Source organism: Gracilinanus agilis, chromosome 4 (genome assembly GCF_016433145.1).
Source record: "Gracilinanus agilis isolate LMUSP501 chromosome 4, AgileGrace, whole genome shotgun sequence".
Taxonomy (NCBI): Eukaryota; Metazoa; Chordata; class Mammalia; order Didelphimorphia; family Didelphidae; genus Gracilinanus; species Gracilinanus agilis.
The window spans coordinates 493316961-493334669 of record NC_058133.1 but is presented as its reverse complement, the minus strand read 5'-3'; the positions used below and the strand labels follow the sequence as shown (position 1 = coordinate 493334669).

General features: G+C 34.8%; 1 protein-coding gene across 1 annotated transcript in view; it reads left to right on the top strand.

Annotated features, from left to right (window-relative positions):
- NCOR1 (nuclear receptor corepressor 1) overlaps positions 1 to 17709 on the top strand; it is a 174622-nt gene that overhangs the window by 41300 nt on the left and 115613 nt on the right. Inside the window, exons 4-6 of the mRNA XM_044673007.1 lie at positions 5204 to 5396; positions 13331 to 13513; positions 15710 to 15823. Coding sequence (XP_044528942.1) covers positions 5204 to 5396; positions 13331 to 13513; positions 15710 to 15823 — 490 coding nt within the window. The remainder of the gene's footprint in view (positions 1 to 5203; positions 5397 to 13330; positions 13514 to 15709; positions 15824 to 17709) is intronic.

Sequence of the window (17709 nt, the reverse complement as noted above, 5' to 3'; positions counted from 1 at the left end):
ATTATACAAACCATTTGGCAAAATAAGCAAAGGAGAAGTCCTACCAAATTCCTTTTATAGCAAAATCTGGTCCTGACAACTAAAACCAAAGAGGACAAAAACGGGGGGGGGGGCGCGGGGGGGGAATCTATACCAATTTCCCTAATGAATCTTGATGTAAAAATTAAAAAAAAAATACTAGCAAGGCGATTATATCAATATATCATAAGGATCATATACTATGACCAAATGAAATCTAAGCCAAGTTTTTCAGGGCTGGTTCAATATTAGGAAAATTATCAGCTTAATTGACTATATCAGTAACAAAATCAAGAGAAATCATAAAATTACCTTGATAGATGGAGAAAAGCTGTGAACAAAATATAACCCTCAATTCTTATTAAGAACACTAGAAAGCATAGGGATCAATAGTTTTCCTTAAAATAAATAGTATGCATCTAAAGCCATCAGCAAACATCTGTAATAGGGATAAGCAAGTAGCCCCAATAAATTTATGGGTGAAGCAAGGGGTGCCCATTGTCACCACTATTATTCAATATTGTACTAGAAATACTAGCTAAAACAATAAGAGAAGAAAGAGAAATGGAAGGAATTAGAATAGACAATGAAACAAAAGCTTTTTCTTTGCAGATGATATGATGGTATATTTGGAGAATCAACCAAAAAATGAGTTGAAGTAATTAAAAACTTTAACAAAGTTGTAGAACATAAAATGAACCCAGATAAGTCATCATTTCTTTATATTGCCAACAAAGCCCAGCAACAAGAGATAGAAAGAAATTCCACTTAAAATAACTGTAGACAATACAAAAAGACAATTTAAAATACTTGGGAAATCTACCTGCCAAGACAAACACAGGAATTATATGAACACAATTAAAAAACACTTCACACAAAGTCAGTTTTAAACAATTGGAAAAATATTAATTGCTCATGGGGAGGCTGATCCAGTATAATAGCAATGACAATTCTGCCTAAGTTAATTTACTTATTAACTGCCACACCAATCAAACTACCAAACAGTTATTTCCCTGAGATAGAAGAAATACTCTGAAAGAACAAAAGGCCAATACCATTTCTTAAATTGTATTGCAAATCAGTAATCATGGAAATAATCTTGTCCTGGCTAAGAAATGGAATGGTTGCTTAGTGGAATAGATTAAATACATAGTAATTGACCATAGTAATTTCATGTTTGATAAACACAAAGATCCCAATGTTGAATATTCATGTACATTAATATCAATCAATTAATAAATAATAATCAAGTATTGATATACTTGAATATTCAACATTGGGTATTTATCTCTAAATAAATCTCTAGGTCAGGAAGAAAAAGTAGAGCAAGATGGATAGTTTAAATGTCAGGAACACAAAAATATTTCATTGGCTCTAAAAGTTTTAAGTTGTTGTATTTATACTTAAGCAACAAAGGTAGTCTTTCAAATCCCTCTTTATTGGTTATTTGTATTCATCTATTCTATTCTATTCTATTCTATTCTATTCTATTCTATTCTATTCCACCCCATTCCACCCCATTCCACCCCATTTATTTATTTACACACATGCTCCCAGGGCCATTCATTTATTTGTATTTGGGCCCTTACCTTCCATCTTTTTATTTTATTTTATTATTTTATTTTATTTTATTTTATTTTATTTTATTTTATTTTATTTTATTTATTTTTTAAACCCTTACCTTCCATCTTGGAGTCATTACTGTGTATTGCCTCCAAGTAGAAGAGTGGTAAGGGCTAGGTAATGGGGGTTAAATGACTTGCCCAGGGGCACACAGCTAGGAAGTGTCTGAGGCCTGAGATTTGAATCTAGGACCTCCTTGTCTCTAGGTCTGGTTCTGAATCCACTGTGCTACCCAGCTGCCCCCTTGGCTATTTGCATTTAAAATTAAAATCTGTTTACTATTTTAAAAGAAGCTCCTTTCTCATTTGAGTATAAAATTGAATCAATAGAAGATGGTTCTGTTAGACTAATGTAGATCACTCTTTAGATAGCTTTGTTGTTGTTCAGTCAATTCTGTTCCATCCAACCCTTAATGACTCTGTCCATGGGATTTTTTTGGCAAAGATAATTGGAATGGTTTGCCATTTCTTTCTCTAGTGGCAAACAGAGATTAAGTAACTTGCCCAAGGTCACATAGATGGCAAGTTATAGATGTTGGAACTGAACTCAAGTCTTTCTGATTTCAAGCCCAGAACTCTATCCCCTGCATCACCTAGATATCTTTGTAATGAATTAAAATAAAATGTCTAATTATATTTTGTAGAAAACTTTTATTCAAAATTTTCATGTGTTATATTGATTAAGATCATGCTGAGAGGGGGGAAAATGGTCAATAATTTGTTTTATCAAAGATCGGTAAATGTTTTATCATATATGATAGGAAAGTGCATCAAATCATAGATTTCATATTTAGCCCAAGCTGGAGTCCAAAAACAAGTTCTTGGTTTTTTTATTTTTCCCCAAAATGATCCTATGAATTTTAAAGCCCATTCCCCCTATTCCTGACTTTATAAATCATAGTATTGGTATCTAAAGTTTTTTATTTTCAAGGTAGTTAAAAAAAAATCAGTTTTACATGTCAAAGCTACTTTTCATATGGGTTATAACTGCTAGGAAATTTGGCATGTTAATCGTGTTTGGCTAAGTTGTAATTATTTCTCTTGTGTTAGATATCATGTCTAAAATATATCATTTTTCTTTGTTTCTCCTGGTCTTTAGGAGAAACAAATGATAGAGAAAGAGATAGGGACACAGATCATGTATGTGTATGTATGCATGCATGTGTGTGCATGCACACATACTGGTAAGATATGATAAGGAGTGTCGATATGATTAGGAGTGTCAAATCTGTGATGTCAGTTCCATTTTATTTTCTGACCTGTAAAGATAGAACATTTGTCTGACTCTTGAGTGAAATATTGATGGTATGAGAGATAGGAATCTAAAATATACAGGTACTTGAACAAAATAGTGACACTATTTGAATAATAGTGAAGTTAGGAGTTTTTATTTCCATTCCGAGCACTGTACTCTTATCTGACAGAATGGGATATACAGTCTGTGCCATTTTATAAACAAGGGGCTTATAATAGTAACTGGAGAGAAAATAGATAAACCCATAAAGATTCAGTTATAAAATCTTTAAAAGATAGTTTAAAGTCCTAATGATCAAAGGCTCAGGAAATGGGTAGGAGAGGTCAAAGGAAGGAGAGCCAACTTGCTTGGGGTCTTTGACAGAGCATAGTTTCTGGCAGAGGTTGGAGGAGTGAGGGTCCACCATTCCTGCCATCTTGGCAGGCAGGACTGCTGAATGAGAGAAGCTAAATTTGATGTGATTTTAAGAAAGTGAACACTTCACTAGCCTTCTCTTTTTATACACATGATGTTTTTTGTTTGTTTTTTAAAATCTACTGTCAAACTTCTTAGCAAAATATAATGTTCTCACTGAACAGAGATACAAAAGTATGAATTAAAGAAAACTTGAAAATAATAAGTTCTGGCTTACATCAGTTTTGCTATATTCTTTATGTCTTCATACTGATCCAGCTTTCTTCTGGCAGTCATCTATCTGGTATCTGACTGGGTTAGTATTCTGTTAGGTATCAGACTTTGATTTTGGGGTGAAAATGGTCTCTACTGCTCTAAGAAACACCCACACATACGTGTGCCGATATCAGCAGACACGTACACTGGCACAGGCGCCTTCAGACACGGATATGTGCACATATACGTAGAGGCCACACTAGATTGCTTGTGTGTATTTTATCTAGTCTTTTGATCATCACCTATTGTCTCCATCCACTCTTCCTCCCTTCCCTGCTGGGTTGCTGCTGTTCAGTCATTTTTCAGTCATATCTGACATTTCATGGAGTGGTTTGCCATTTCCTTCTGCAGTTCATTTTATAGATGAGGAGACTAAGCCAAATAGGGTTAAGTGACTTGCCTAGGGTCACATAGCTGGTTGGTTTCTGAGGCTGTATTCACACTCAGGAAGATGAGTCTTCTTGATGCTGTGCCCAGTACTGTGCCATCTAACTGCCGCTAGGTGGGCTTGCTAGGCTTCCTTTATAAAGTCCTTGCAGGCTCTCCCCCCCCCCCCCCCCCCCCAGGCTCANTGCCGATATCAGCAGACACGTACACTGGCACAGGCGCCTTCAGACACGGATATGTGCACATATACGTAGAGGCCACACTAGATTGCTTGTGTGTATTTTATCTAGTCTTTTGATCATCACCTATTGTCTCCATCCACTCTTCCTCCCTTCCCTGCTGGGTTGCTGCTGTTCAGTCATTTTTCAGTCATATCTGACATTTCATGGAGTGGTTTGCCATTTCCTTCTGCAGTTCATTTTATAGATGAGGAGACTAAGCCAAATAGGGTTAAGTGACTTGCCTAGGGTCACATAGCTGGTTGGTTTCTGAGGCTGTATTCACACTCAGGAAGATGAGTCTTCTTGATGCTGTGCCCAGTACTGTGCCATCTAACTGCCGCTAGGTGGGCTTGCTAGGCTTCCTTTATAAAGTCCTTGCAGGCTCTCCCCCCCCCCCCCCCCCCAGGCTCAGTCAAAAAAGCTTGGGGACTGAAAAAAACATCATTTTAATCCTTTGTCATTGAGTCACATATTATATTTGAAAGTTAAATGTCAGTGATTCTTAGAATCACCCACTTCTTCAGTCTGTCTGTGCCAACATATACTGAGCTCTGCAAAGCTTGATAGACAGGCTAGTGAATGGAGGCAGGACTGACCTTGGCAGCAAAAGATCTCAATTTAAGTTTAGCTCTGCTTCTGCCTTTCTTTTGACCCCTGGCAAGTCACCTAACCTCTCTCATGGCTCCAAATTGAGAATCATAGTGGAGTTGCCAGAATTGCATGGTAGAGGGAATTTCCACAACAGAAATCCCCTATACCAGTGAATCACAGGTCCATACTGTTGTCATCCCTTCCCCCACCCCCAAATATAACTTCAAAAATTAAAGGAAAAAAATCCACCAATGTAGTAGGTACAGAGTATGTTTATATGTTTCTTTTCCTTCACTGTCGCTTAGTGAAATTGTAACCTCCTTTGAATCTCCATTTTAAAATCAGGGCAACATTTATTCCAAGACTAGGTGGAGTTGTTATGGGGACAAATTGCACATTTTTGGAAATTTTAAATGTTTGTTTTCTTTTGTGTATTTTAGGCCTCAAGAAAGGAGAACTGGATACGAACAGTTTCATCCAGGTCCTTCCCAGGTGGACCATGATTCCCTGGAAGCTAAGCGACCTCGGCTGGACCAGGTTTCTGACACACATTTTCAGCGGGTCAGTGCTGCTGTCTTGCCTTTAGTACACACACTGCCAGAGGGGCTGCGGGCATCTACAGAGGTTAAGAAGGTAAATAAATATTTGGTCTCTTAGCTTGAGGAGCTGGAGGTTTGTTTGCTTAACTATGTGGAAGCTCAGTTTCTAAGGAGGAAAAGTAGATTCAGGACAGGCTTTAAAAAGTTAGCCCATGAGCAGATGAGTATTGTATGAAAAATAAAATCCTACCAGAAATTTTTATGACTTTTAGAAGTATATTGTCATCTAAGAGATTCTCATTTTAATGACTAAAAGAATTATTTTTAATTAAGCCCACTTATTTATTTATTCATTTATTCATTCATTTATTTATTTGTTTGTTTATTCGCTCATTCATTTATTCATCCATTTATTTATTTATTTGTTTGTTTGTTTGTTTGTTTGTTTGTTTTTTTATTTGTTTGCTTGTTTATTTAGGGCTTTTCCCCCCATGGCTGCGTGATTAATGTTCTTTCCCTCCCATCCTCCCACTAAAAGAGAATTGTTCATGATAATTTAGAAATTAAAGAAATGTTTCCAGTATTGTCTTTTCAACTCTTTAAAAAGAGAAAAAAAACTTTTGACAATTTCTGGTCAGTGAATAGTCTTAAACAGCTTTCTATACTATAGATGTCTGTTGTTTAGTCATTTCAGTCATATCTGACTCTTCATGACTCCACTTGGGGTTTTCTTGGCAAAGATCCTGGAGTGATTCCATTTTCTGTCTGGCTCATTTTTTTACAGATGAGGCAAATGGGCTTAAGTGACTTGCCCAGGTTCTTAGCTAGTAAGTGTCTGAACAACAACTAGACCACTATTAAGAGAGAAGATTATTTGAAAATATTTTGATGGAAGAGCTTATTTGCAAGAGTTATGAACAATAGAATTTAGTTTTTTCTACTCACCTGGAGAATATATATGAACTCTAAATCAACTTTCTATTTTTTTGATTATGTACTATTGTAATTAGTAATAGTACTATAGTAGATGTTTCTGTTTTCTACCTTATTCTGTATTATTGCAAAAGAATATTGGAAGAGAATTAGCATATTTATTACCCGCATGTTCTGTGGCTGATATGGAGGAATATAAAATGTGAGCCTTCTCTAGGAGTTTCCATTGTAGTGGGAGAGAGGAGATATATATCTACACCCTTCCTCTTAGTTAAGTCAAATTCATGAGCCTTTATCAAGCATTTATTTTGAGCCAGGCATCTTGCTGTCACCTGGGAATACTAATAATGTCAGACCAGAAGACAATCCCTGACATAGAGAAACTTATTTTCTTAGGGAAGGACCATCTGTAAAAGGAGACTGAAAAGGAGGGAGGAAGAAGCATCCAAAGAAAGTTGTGAGGCAAGGGAAGAGAGTAGCTTGGAGGGCAGTAAAGACATGGGTGGCCAAGGAATCTTTTCAATGAAGGTTCTAGGAGAAATCAGCCAACCAGACGGAGGAGGGTATGGAGGCAGTGGTTTCTTTCAATATGATTGAGCCTGTGTCTGAAGATGTTTCTGTGTGCATTGTAGAGAAAATCAGGGAGGAGAGACAAAAGTGTAGCTATTCAGAAGAATAAAGACATAGATAATGTAAGAAAAATCTGAGTTAAAAGAACTGAAATACTTTGAAAATCTTATGGTATTTATCTCAATACATTATCTAATATTGTGCCCATATCTTTCAACTAGATGTAAGATTCTTAAGGACATAAACTCTATCTCATCCATTTTGGTACAATATTTATTGAATTTTACAAATAGACTTACTCATGCCAAATCAGTAATATAGAAAGTGAAGGTATATCTTAGAGGAGGAGGAGGAAGATACCCCACAAGTGGGGTTGTTTGAAAGACTTCAAAGGAAGTGGTATTGGAGCTGGATTTAGGATAAGGTAGGATTTTGATGATAGATAAACAAGTGGGTATGCTTGTTGGGGTGTCCAGTGGTGTAGAGGTGTAAAACAGTGTTCTGTGATATAGGGATTCTCCATTCTACTTTGTTTTTTTCCTCAAAATCATTTGAAATGTTCTTGGGTCTCAGGAACAGTGGGGAAAACTTGTGCTATGGCCTGTGAAATAGGCTTTTTGTGAACTTAAAATTTAAATTTGTGAAACAAAAAAAAATCTTTCTCCCATTTTGGACAATGTAAACTTAATTTTTTAATTGCTGAAGTGTTTTAAATATATGAGGAAATTTTCTTGATTCATTTTTTCAGAAAGTGAATAACTTCTACTTGTTTGAGTGCTTGAAAGTCTTATGTTTTTGATAAGCTGACTTCACCTCACCTCATTTCTGATCCACCATACTCATTCAAAGGAAGCCTGGCAAAAATACCAAGCCCAGCTAGGGGACTGACCTTGTTTCTTTGTTTCTCATATTATTTATATTGACCTCTTTAGACTTGAAGAGTTGAATAAAGTGGAGTCAAAATGTTTCATTCTTTTAGGGGATAGCTTGGGGCAAGAGCCTTGGTCTTTTGGTTTCTTGTAAAATGGAAAGTTTTAATTAGATCACCTGAGGTTCAGATTCTGACTTTGCCAGATCTTTCAGCTTAAGTTCCTTTATTTGTAAAATGGCAGTAATGATGTGTAAGAAAAGTGCTCCAGAGACATGAACATCTCTTATTATTACTAGGATACAGAACTGTCTTCCTTGATTCTTTTAATTCTAGTGATTTGTTTTAATTTTTGATCTTATATTTTCATCTAGAATGGGTGCCAGATTTTGGTAAAGGAACTTTATAAAGTAAATACAACACGATCACTTGAACTTTAAAACATGTTTTTTATCATCAAAAACAGGTTTATTATTTTTACTGAGGAGGAAGTAAATTTTGAGTAAATTTCAAGAAATTAACTAAAGTGATAAAATGTAAAATTCTCTTAAGTGATACTGAATGAATAAATAGGATTTGGTCATGTTTTTTTAACTTTATATTTTTTTTTTTGTTACTACTTGAGTGAGTTAGAACAGGTTAATTTTGTTACAATGAAAATGTAGCTGTAGCAGATACTTCCAAATGCTAACCTAGGATTTACTTGATGCAAGAAAAATTCTAGTAAAGTGAAATATTTTGGGCCTCTCTTTGAATTTGACTTTTAAAGTGGTGCAATGTATAGAACATTTTCTAGTAAAATGTCAATGAGAGATCTTAGATGTGCAGGAAACTTAATTTTTTGTACGGTTCAGTTTGAATGCTAGATTTCACTGAACATACCACCTTTCTCCCCTTCATCCTATGTTAGAAATAGGTTAATTATAAATGACCCATTTATAAACTCAAGATTCTATAACCACATAGCTGTTTGTTTCTTTTTAATAATCAAATTTTAGCATTTTAAAAATAAGTTGTGCTGATGTAATCATTTTGCCTCAATATTTTAACATTGTTTGGATTCAGAATAATGTGTATAATCCTTCCAAGGTTTCAAATCACAACTCCTATTTTAGTATTGGCATGGCCAAAGATTGTCCACCCTGAGTCCAGCTTGGTTTAAACTCCTCTGAACTTTGCAAGGTTGATTTTGGTACTCAGAACTCTTCTAGTTTGATAAATACTGCCTAAAAACTTACCTTTCAGTTCAAATGACAGTTTTGTAATGGTTTACATTAATATGTCCAGTCAGATCTTTGATCTCCTTCAGGTGTTAACCTCTTGCTCCTTTATGGGCCTTGTCACTCTATGAGGCTCTTGTGCCAAAAGGGGCAAAAGCCTTTTTGCCTCTATAGTACTCTTGCCTCTAGGCTACCTTCTTTTCTGGTTCCATATTTCATCATCATGAGAATGACTGCATTTCTTGGGCACAAGTAATCATCAGCCACATGCTGCAGCCTCCTTACACCCCCTACGTATGAGTCTTTCTTTGCCTCTATTTCTAATTTTTATTCTTCTGAGATGGTGTCTTTTATCTGGAGGAGATTGGTATATAGTACTTTTGGAGCAAGGAACAGTTTTTGATCATTGTTTTATATATAGCATGTCACAGTTTCCCAAATGTAACATAGATGAATTGTATTTATTGGAAATTAAATGAAATCAGACCTTTAAAAAAACAAACAAACAAACCTTGCCTTCTGTTTTAGAATTAACAGTGTATTTGGTTCCAAGGCAGAGGAGCATATAGTAAGTGCTAGACAGTTGGGGTTAAGTGACTTGCCTTATTCCAGACCCGACTTTATCTCCCAAGCCACCTAGAGCACCCCCTCCCCCTTATTTTTGATGCCTTTGCACTCTTATGGTTCACTAGGTGTGTGAAGGGGTAGAGTTTTTTTTGTTTGTTTGTTTTTGTTTTTTTAAACCCTTACCTTCCGTCTTGGAGTCAATACTGTGTATTGGCTCCAAGGTAGAAGAGTGATAAGGGTAGGCAATGGGGGTCAAGTGACTTGCCCAGGGTCACACAGCTGGGAAGTGTCTGAGGCCGGATTTGAACCTAGGACCTCCTGTCTCTAGGCCTGGCTCTCAATCCACTGAGCTACCCAGCTGCCCCCAAGGGGTAGAGTTTTAACTGTGTTGGTTACACTTGTGTCCTGAAGACCACATCACTTCCCAAATGTCAGCAGATATGTTCTGCTTTCTATCTGTGGAAAGAAACTTTGGTGATGACCTGATCTATTGAGATTTCATTCCAAAAGCCTCTGCAGGGTATCTCTCTCTGACCAATATTTTTTCCAAGATACATTTTGATGTTCTTGCTCACCTTAACATAGTTAAAGATAATGAACTTTGGCAAATTTTCATAAAATTCCTCTCCCTCTTTTTTTCTGCTACAGCTCTTAGGGCAGAAGCTGAAATTATTATGCTAGTTGTCTTTTTGTGAGCATTGCAAAGTAAAATGACCAGGAATACAAAAAGGGTATTTTCTTTTTTCCATTGAAATTGATCTACCAAATTCTATATGAACCTTTCTGAGGAAATCCTTGGTATCGCCCTTTGATCTCACTAACTATATCTTCTATTTTACTTTATAAATGAGAGGGTTTATATCAGTGATTCCTAAAGTGGGCGCTACTGCCCCCTGGTGGGATCGGTGCAGTGATCCAGGGAAGCGGTGATGGCCACACCTTATTTTGTATTACTTTCTATTCTGAGTTCAAGAAATAGTTTCATAATTTCCAGGGGGCTAAGTAATATTTTTTTCTGGAAAGGGGGCAGTAGGCCAAAAAAGTTTTGGAACCACTGATTTATATGGTTGTGGTTCATGTCCTCTAATAATGGTTAATAGACCTCTGAGAGTACCCAATAGTTCAATTCAATGTAAATAGAGAATGTATGATTTTTTTTTTTTTATGGCATCATAGCTGGATCCTGCTGCAGAAGTGCTCAGCAGCTGGCCAGAGATAAAGGGCATCTTCTGTTTGCTTTCATTTTATTGATCTCCATACATAACCAAAAAAATCCTCAGCTCTAAAAAAATCCAACCTCTAGGTGCCAGGCATATATGTAAGATTATTAATTTCCTAGTTTTTTCCTTATAATCTGGACATTAACTCTTCCTCATCCCTTACTGGCAGATATTGCCCAGTTAAGCTGTTCATTCAATAGCATTTTACTTATTAGAACGAATTTACAGGAGAAATAGGCATACTCATTTGCATTCTAATTTTATTGCTTTTGAACATGAATAGCAACACAAACTAAGTCATGGAAATGTCATCAGATAAAAGTTACCACAAAAATTACTTCAAATGAAGAATAGTTAAGACTGGTGTTGAGTAACATTTTACTAAAGGTATTTGTCAGGGACTTGAAAATTTATCCTCTTAGTGTAAGTATTCCTCTGACAAGGTTTTTATAGTATTGTTAATAAATTTTCACTGAATAATATAAAGAAAACCTAGGCTCATCTCATATTCAAATTACTACAATTTTTCTCTTTTACTTAATCAGATTTCCCTCTTTAATAATAAACCCAATTCCCTTGAGTCCTTGGAAAATAAGGGAACAGGAGATCATGACAGAAAATTTAATTTGAAAGATTTGAAGTCCCATTTAAGTAATACCATTTAAGTCACTTCAGTGTATAAATGCCATCATTAACTTTAAACATCATAATCATTTTAGAAAAGTTGGGGATGCTTGCCTCTGAACCTATCTGGACTTAACTGAGAATCTTACCTGTTCCATTTGTAATTTCTGAGCATTTTCTTTCAGGTAGCAGAAGAATTAACAGTTCTCTAGGATCCTTATATTTCTGTCTGATGTTTAAGACCATTAAGCTTCTTACACTTAAATATTTGCTAACACCAATGAATCAGACTTTATGCTTTTCCATATATGTATACTTTTTAGCCTACTTCCTTCTGCTAAAAGCATGATATGCCCTATATTGGGGAATATTGTTAATTGAAAGTAATAGAAAATTGATCATATTCATCACCAAATATGTCCTTGGATGTTTTTATTATTTCTTGAAGAGTTTAATATAAACAGATTCACTTTTAGACTCTAAATAACCATTATATTCCTATTTACTAGCAGTCTGGTTTATCTAGACCTTTACATCTAGTTCTAAGATGGAAACTTTGCCACAGAGAATAGTTATATAGATAAACAAAGACCATTTTATTCATGTTTAATTAAAAATATAAATGGTTACAGTGGCTGTATACAAGTTTAAGTTATAGGAGACAAGTTTTCAGCAGGGTCTTGAATAATCAGATCTTTAGGAAATGAAGAAGGCTTTGTATTTAAAGGAAAACATGACATTTTCTGGGCTTTGCGAAACAGAATGTATCCTTTTTTTTATTTTTTTATTTTTCTTCACAGCATAAAGTAGTGAAGTTACCTAAAAATAATAAGAACTTTAACAAATTCCAGAATTCCCTTCATCTTTTGGGGCTTTCCACATACCATTGTTTTCTATTACAATCAAATGATATGTAATTCAGCTGAATATCACAACTACTAGTTACCTATCCCTGATTACAATTATTCCTTAACATAAGTTTTCAAGAGGACTTTTGTTATTTTTTTTTATGTGCTTTTTCTTAAACCTTTATCTTCTGTCTTAGAATCAATACGTGTTTTGGTTCTAAGGCAGAAGAATAGTAAGGGCTAGGCAATGGGGGTTAAGTGACTTCTCCAGGATCATACAGCTAGTAAGTGACTGAGGAGCTCCCATCTGTGGGCCTGGCTCTCCATCCATTGAGCTGCCTAGCTGCTCCCTCTATGTGCTTTAAAAATTTTTATAGTTAGCTATATTTTATTTAGTGGGAAAATAGCTTGAATTCCATAATAGTTCACATTTTAATTGTTCTTTAGAGTTTGAGAGGTGTGTTTCCCACAGTAGTCTTAAATATTGGATGTAATGGACTATTTCCACATTTGTAAAACATGATTAATATGAAGAATGTAGAGAAGGGTGGTTAGCATTTATGTGAGCTTAGAAGCAGACCCAGCAAAACAATGACTAAAGTTGTGCTATTAGAAAACAATAACAAAAAGTGAAAGTGAAAGATTAACGCCCAAAGAAGAGACCCTCCCTCCTTTTCCATAGAGTTGGAGGACAATGGATATCATACACCAAATGTAATGTTAGATTGGATTGATATGCTCACTAGTTCTCTTAAACTGGTTTTTTCCTTTTTTTTATTCATTGTTAAAGGGATTGGCTCTCTGGGAAGGGGGAGAGGAAGGAATATATTGGAAAATGAAGGCAATGTAAAGACAAAAGACAATCACTAAAATTATTTGAAAAGAATTATCCCAGAGGCCATTAATATTCCAAGAAAAGTTGCTGTCATTCAGATTTACTTGACATTTAAATTGTTATTGAGGAAATGAGTAATTTGGTCTTAAGATCTTAAGTCTTGGACTTAAGATATTAAGATCTTTTATCTCTTGAATTGTTAAGTCAGGCAGGTCTTTATTGCACAAAATAGCAGAATCTCCATAAGATGTAAGTTTGTGGTGTTTTATTTTTTTCAAATTTTTACTAGTTCATTTGAGGGAACCTTGTTTTCGTAATTGGCACCATTGGTTCTCTTCTCCAGGATCCATCTTTTGGAAGTAAACATGAAGCTCCATCTTCTCCTCTTTCTGGCCAGACCTGTGGAGATGACCAGAACGCCTCACCTTCAAAGCTTTCAAAGGAAGAGTTAATACAAAGCATGGATCGGGTAGATAGAGAAATTGCAAAGGTAGAACAACAGATTTTAAAACTGAAAAAGAAACAAGTAAGTAAATGTTCCATGTTTGTGTTACTACTGATATCCCCCACACCATTTCCTTTGTTTGCTCTCTCATGAGCTTCTTTACTGCTTCCTTATTCCTCTGTCTCCCCCCCCCCCCCCCCCCCAACATATGAACTGCTGCTAAATTAATCTACCAAAGCACAGGTCCATTTCTATTGTGGTCCTACAGAAATTTAACTCCCCATTGCCTAGAGAATAAAGCTCAGACTCGGCCCAACATTGAAGCTCCCCTGTGGTTGGGCCCTTCTGTTGGTCTAGATTTACTCATCATATCCTGGGTCCAGATTAAATTGGAGGGTTTTAGAGGGCAGGAGTTGTCTCACTTATTAACTCTTGAACCTTCTAATAAAGAAGGTGTGGATTGAATGTGAGTGGAGTCATCTTGGACCTGTGACCTCCTTGGTGGGGGGAGATCTAGGCAGGGACATGTCTGCACCTCCACTTGCTCCTGCAGTTTTAGAGTTGCCAGGGAGCAGTGAGAAACCAAGTCACTGGCCCAGGACATGGCATATTTCAGAGACGAGGCTTCATCTTTTAGATGCCAAGTCTGTCTCTGTCTACTAACCTATGCTGACTTTATGCTGAATTGAATATGAATGGTAATTAAATTCTGTTAATTATGTTACTAATAATAAATGTGTAAGATTATTTTGATATATAGGCAGTTGACTTACTTTACAACTTAAAAAATGCCTGGTCAACTTTTGAATTTCTATAAATATCTTAACATATTGTTTCCTTTTAAATAAGATTTAGCAGACATATTCCAGAAATGCATCTTAATGATGACTAATAACTCATAGAGTTTGTTTATCACAATTTTTGTCCATCTCCTTTTTCTAATCATTCTAATTTTTAATTTGTAGAAACACTTCATTATTTGTCCTCATATTTTCATATACAATTAGGCTTTGCTATAGACTCAATAATTTTAACTCGTTTTACTTTTCCCCATTTGTTCTTTGTTTGATAGGTAGTAAATCAGTTTTATTGCCTTCCTTTGAAACATCTCCAAATTTTCCTCACCAGTCACCCACATTTATTGAGCCTCTACTCTTTGCCTAGCATTCTGTCAATTCCTGGGGAAGAGGAAAGAAAGATATGTTGCCAGGGTAACAGGAATTCAAGACTATTCAGAAAGAAAGATTAAGAGGCCTGCACTTGACATTGAAACATAGAGAAAGCAAAGCTTTTTGTTTGTGTAGGTTTACATAAAAACACATTACATTGTAATAGGGGAGATTTGAGAAATGAAATATTCATAAGTTCTATATAATTTCTTAATAATTAGTGAACCAAATCTCCATGAAATCTTCCCAGTTTTGGAGATGAATAAAATTTAGCATGAGAAAGAATGTGGAATTTTGTTAGATGTAATAAATATGTAGATTTAAAGTCCTGATAAGGTCCTTAAAAACACCTGCTTATATATCCATAAATCCAACAGGCTTATATTCTACAATCTTCACCTAGTGGCTGCTTCTAGCCTTTTCTTTTTTATACTATATTCAAATAAGATAATGTATTCAAAAACCTACATAAATTTCAGTTATTTTTTTCCTGGCCTATCATTTCCCAGTTGTGTTTTGTATTTGTGTTATTTATTATGCCAATTTAATGTCATTAAATGCTTGCCATTTTTATGATTGTTTGAGTACAACTGAAATATATGATTTAAAACAAAGGATGGTTCTTTTAAATTTTATCCATTATTCTGTTTCTAAGTTGTATCACTGAAAAATTTTTTTGTCTTCATTATAGAAGCAAGATTTTTATTTGCCTTTTGTATTTTAAAATTTTTATTTAAGTAGTCTTTTTGGAGTGTTTACAATCTAATTTTCTCAAGAATAACCAAACTCCTTTTTTTGCTTTTTTTCATATGATTTAAAAAAGATTCTAGAGTGAATTTTTTACTTGAATTAATATATATTAATATCTTCTGTGCTCATTAGTTCCGATTTACTGTCTTTTGGGGAATTTTTTTTTTTGGTTATTGACCCAGGAAATAATGGTTCTTATTGTAATTGTGTTCATTTAATTTTTAAAAAATGATTATAAAACAGAAGTAGCCAGTGTTGCTTGGTACTCTTGTTTTTTCTCTAGTGACTAATTATTAGTTGGAGTAATGTACTGTAGATGTTTGATTTCTTTTTTTTTTTTTTTTTTCCTGTTTCTTAGCAACAACTTGAAGAAGAAGCTGCTAAACCTCCAGAGCCAGAGAAGCCTGTGTCCCCTCCTCCTGTGGAGCAGAAACACCGCAGTATTGTCCAAATTATTTATGATGAAAATAGGGTAAGCTTATGTTTGCTGGGAATTTACTATTGAGTTTAATCTTTAGCATTGTCGTAAAACTCATTCCTTTCTTAGTTTTAAGTGTAGTTGACAGTAAACACAGCATTTAAAATGTCAGATTTGTAAGTCTCTTAGGATTCATGAACTTTCAATAACTTGAACAATATATTTTTCTTTTGACCTGACTTATTGAAAGTTCTCTGATAGCCATGCATTTACACAGAAACAGGCTTGATTCATCGGTCCAGTTCATATTTCCTGAAATAAACATTTATCTGGGGCTCAGCTGGGTGGCTCAGTGGATGGGGAGCCAGGCCCATCCTGATGGGAGGTTCTTGGTTCAAATCTGGCTTCAGACCCTTCCTATCTGTGTGATCCTGGGCAAGTCACTTAATCCCCATTGCCTAACCCTTACCACTTTTCTGTCTTAGAACCAATACACAGTATTGATTTTAAGATGGAGAGGGTTTTTAGAAAATTAAAAAAAAAAGAGAGATTTATTTGATAGGCTAGGGGGAAATTCATCTAATTGTGATTTTCACAATGGAATGTTCCTTCTCTGACAGTACAAGTCAAAGTGAAATCTCCCTCTATATATGTTTAAACTCTTAGGGACACTAATAGCATTCATTACTAATAATAAGCTTCAGTGTCACTGGTGGAAATTATCTGTAAACTTTATTATAAACTTTAAAACTTACACTTGGGACTCCACAAGAGACTATGGATCTTACATTGTTGGCTTTCAAAGCGTTTAAGCTTTATTTGCTTCATGAAATAACTTCTGGATCTCTTTTTTTCTTTGAACTAAAAATTCCCACATTTTTGAAACAGACTAGTTACAATACTATTAGTATTTTGGTCTCACCTTTTTTTTAGATCAAAATATCATAAAAGTGCTATTGGCGACAAAAATTAACGTAGAGAAAGGTAGCCATTTGTATATGCACAGTTATGTTACATGTGAATTTATAAACCTAACCCTTTCTCCACATTTGTTAGCTTTTAAAATTTATTTTTAAGTATTTTTCCAAAGTTACATGATTCATGTTCTCTCTCTCCCCTATTTCTTTCCCCCCTCCCAGAACTGACAAGCAATTCCACCGGGTTATACATGTTTTGTCAGCTTTTCACATTTAAAATATTTATGTAACAAGATTGTGGTTTTGTTTAGAATTCCTACATGTAAAATTTATAATTTTATCAATTCCACACTTAAAATAAACTGTATTCCTTAGATACTAAATCTTAAGCCAACAACTTATAATGTTTTAAGTCATAAAGAAAAAGGAATTGTTAGCTGGTGATGATCATAGGGTATAATATAAAAGCTGTGATTATTTAGTTGACTTCCTGTTAGAAAAAATATAGCCGATTAAAGTATGTGTTCATTATACAACCAAGTTAAAGGTCAAGTCTAATTAGCCAGCTTAGGAACTGAAGAGAATTAGACTTGCCTTCAAACAAATGAGAAGGGTAAGCCAGAACTAATTCAAGATGAGAACTATGATCCTTTGCTTTGACCGTGTTTCCTTCAATAACTCATATATAATTAATATAATACTGATTAAATGGAACACTGATGTGAATATTTATTAGTACATAACTTCTTGGTAGGTTTGTAACCTAACTTTTAAAAAATCATTTGTATACAAGATAAATATAAAATTATAAGCACTCTGTGGATGTAGTGACACTCTGTGGAGTGCCCTTTTCCTCTTAGGTATTTCATGTCATATATTATTAACTCACCTCTACAAATGTGAATCAGGCATGAATATAGATATAAATTAATTTGATTTTTAATTGGTGATGATGGCATGAAATTCATGAAATCCTTTCAGATAAAAAAATTTAGAAGAAAATTTTTTATATTTAATTTTAGT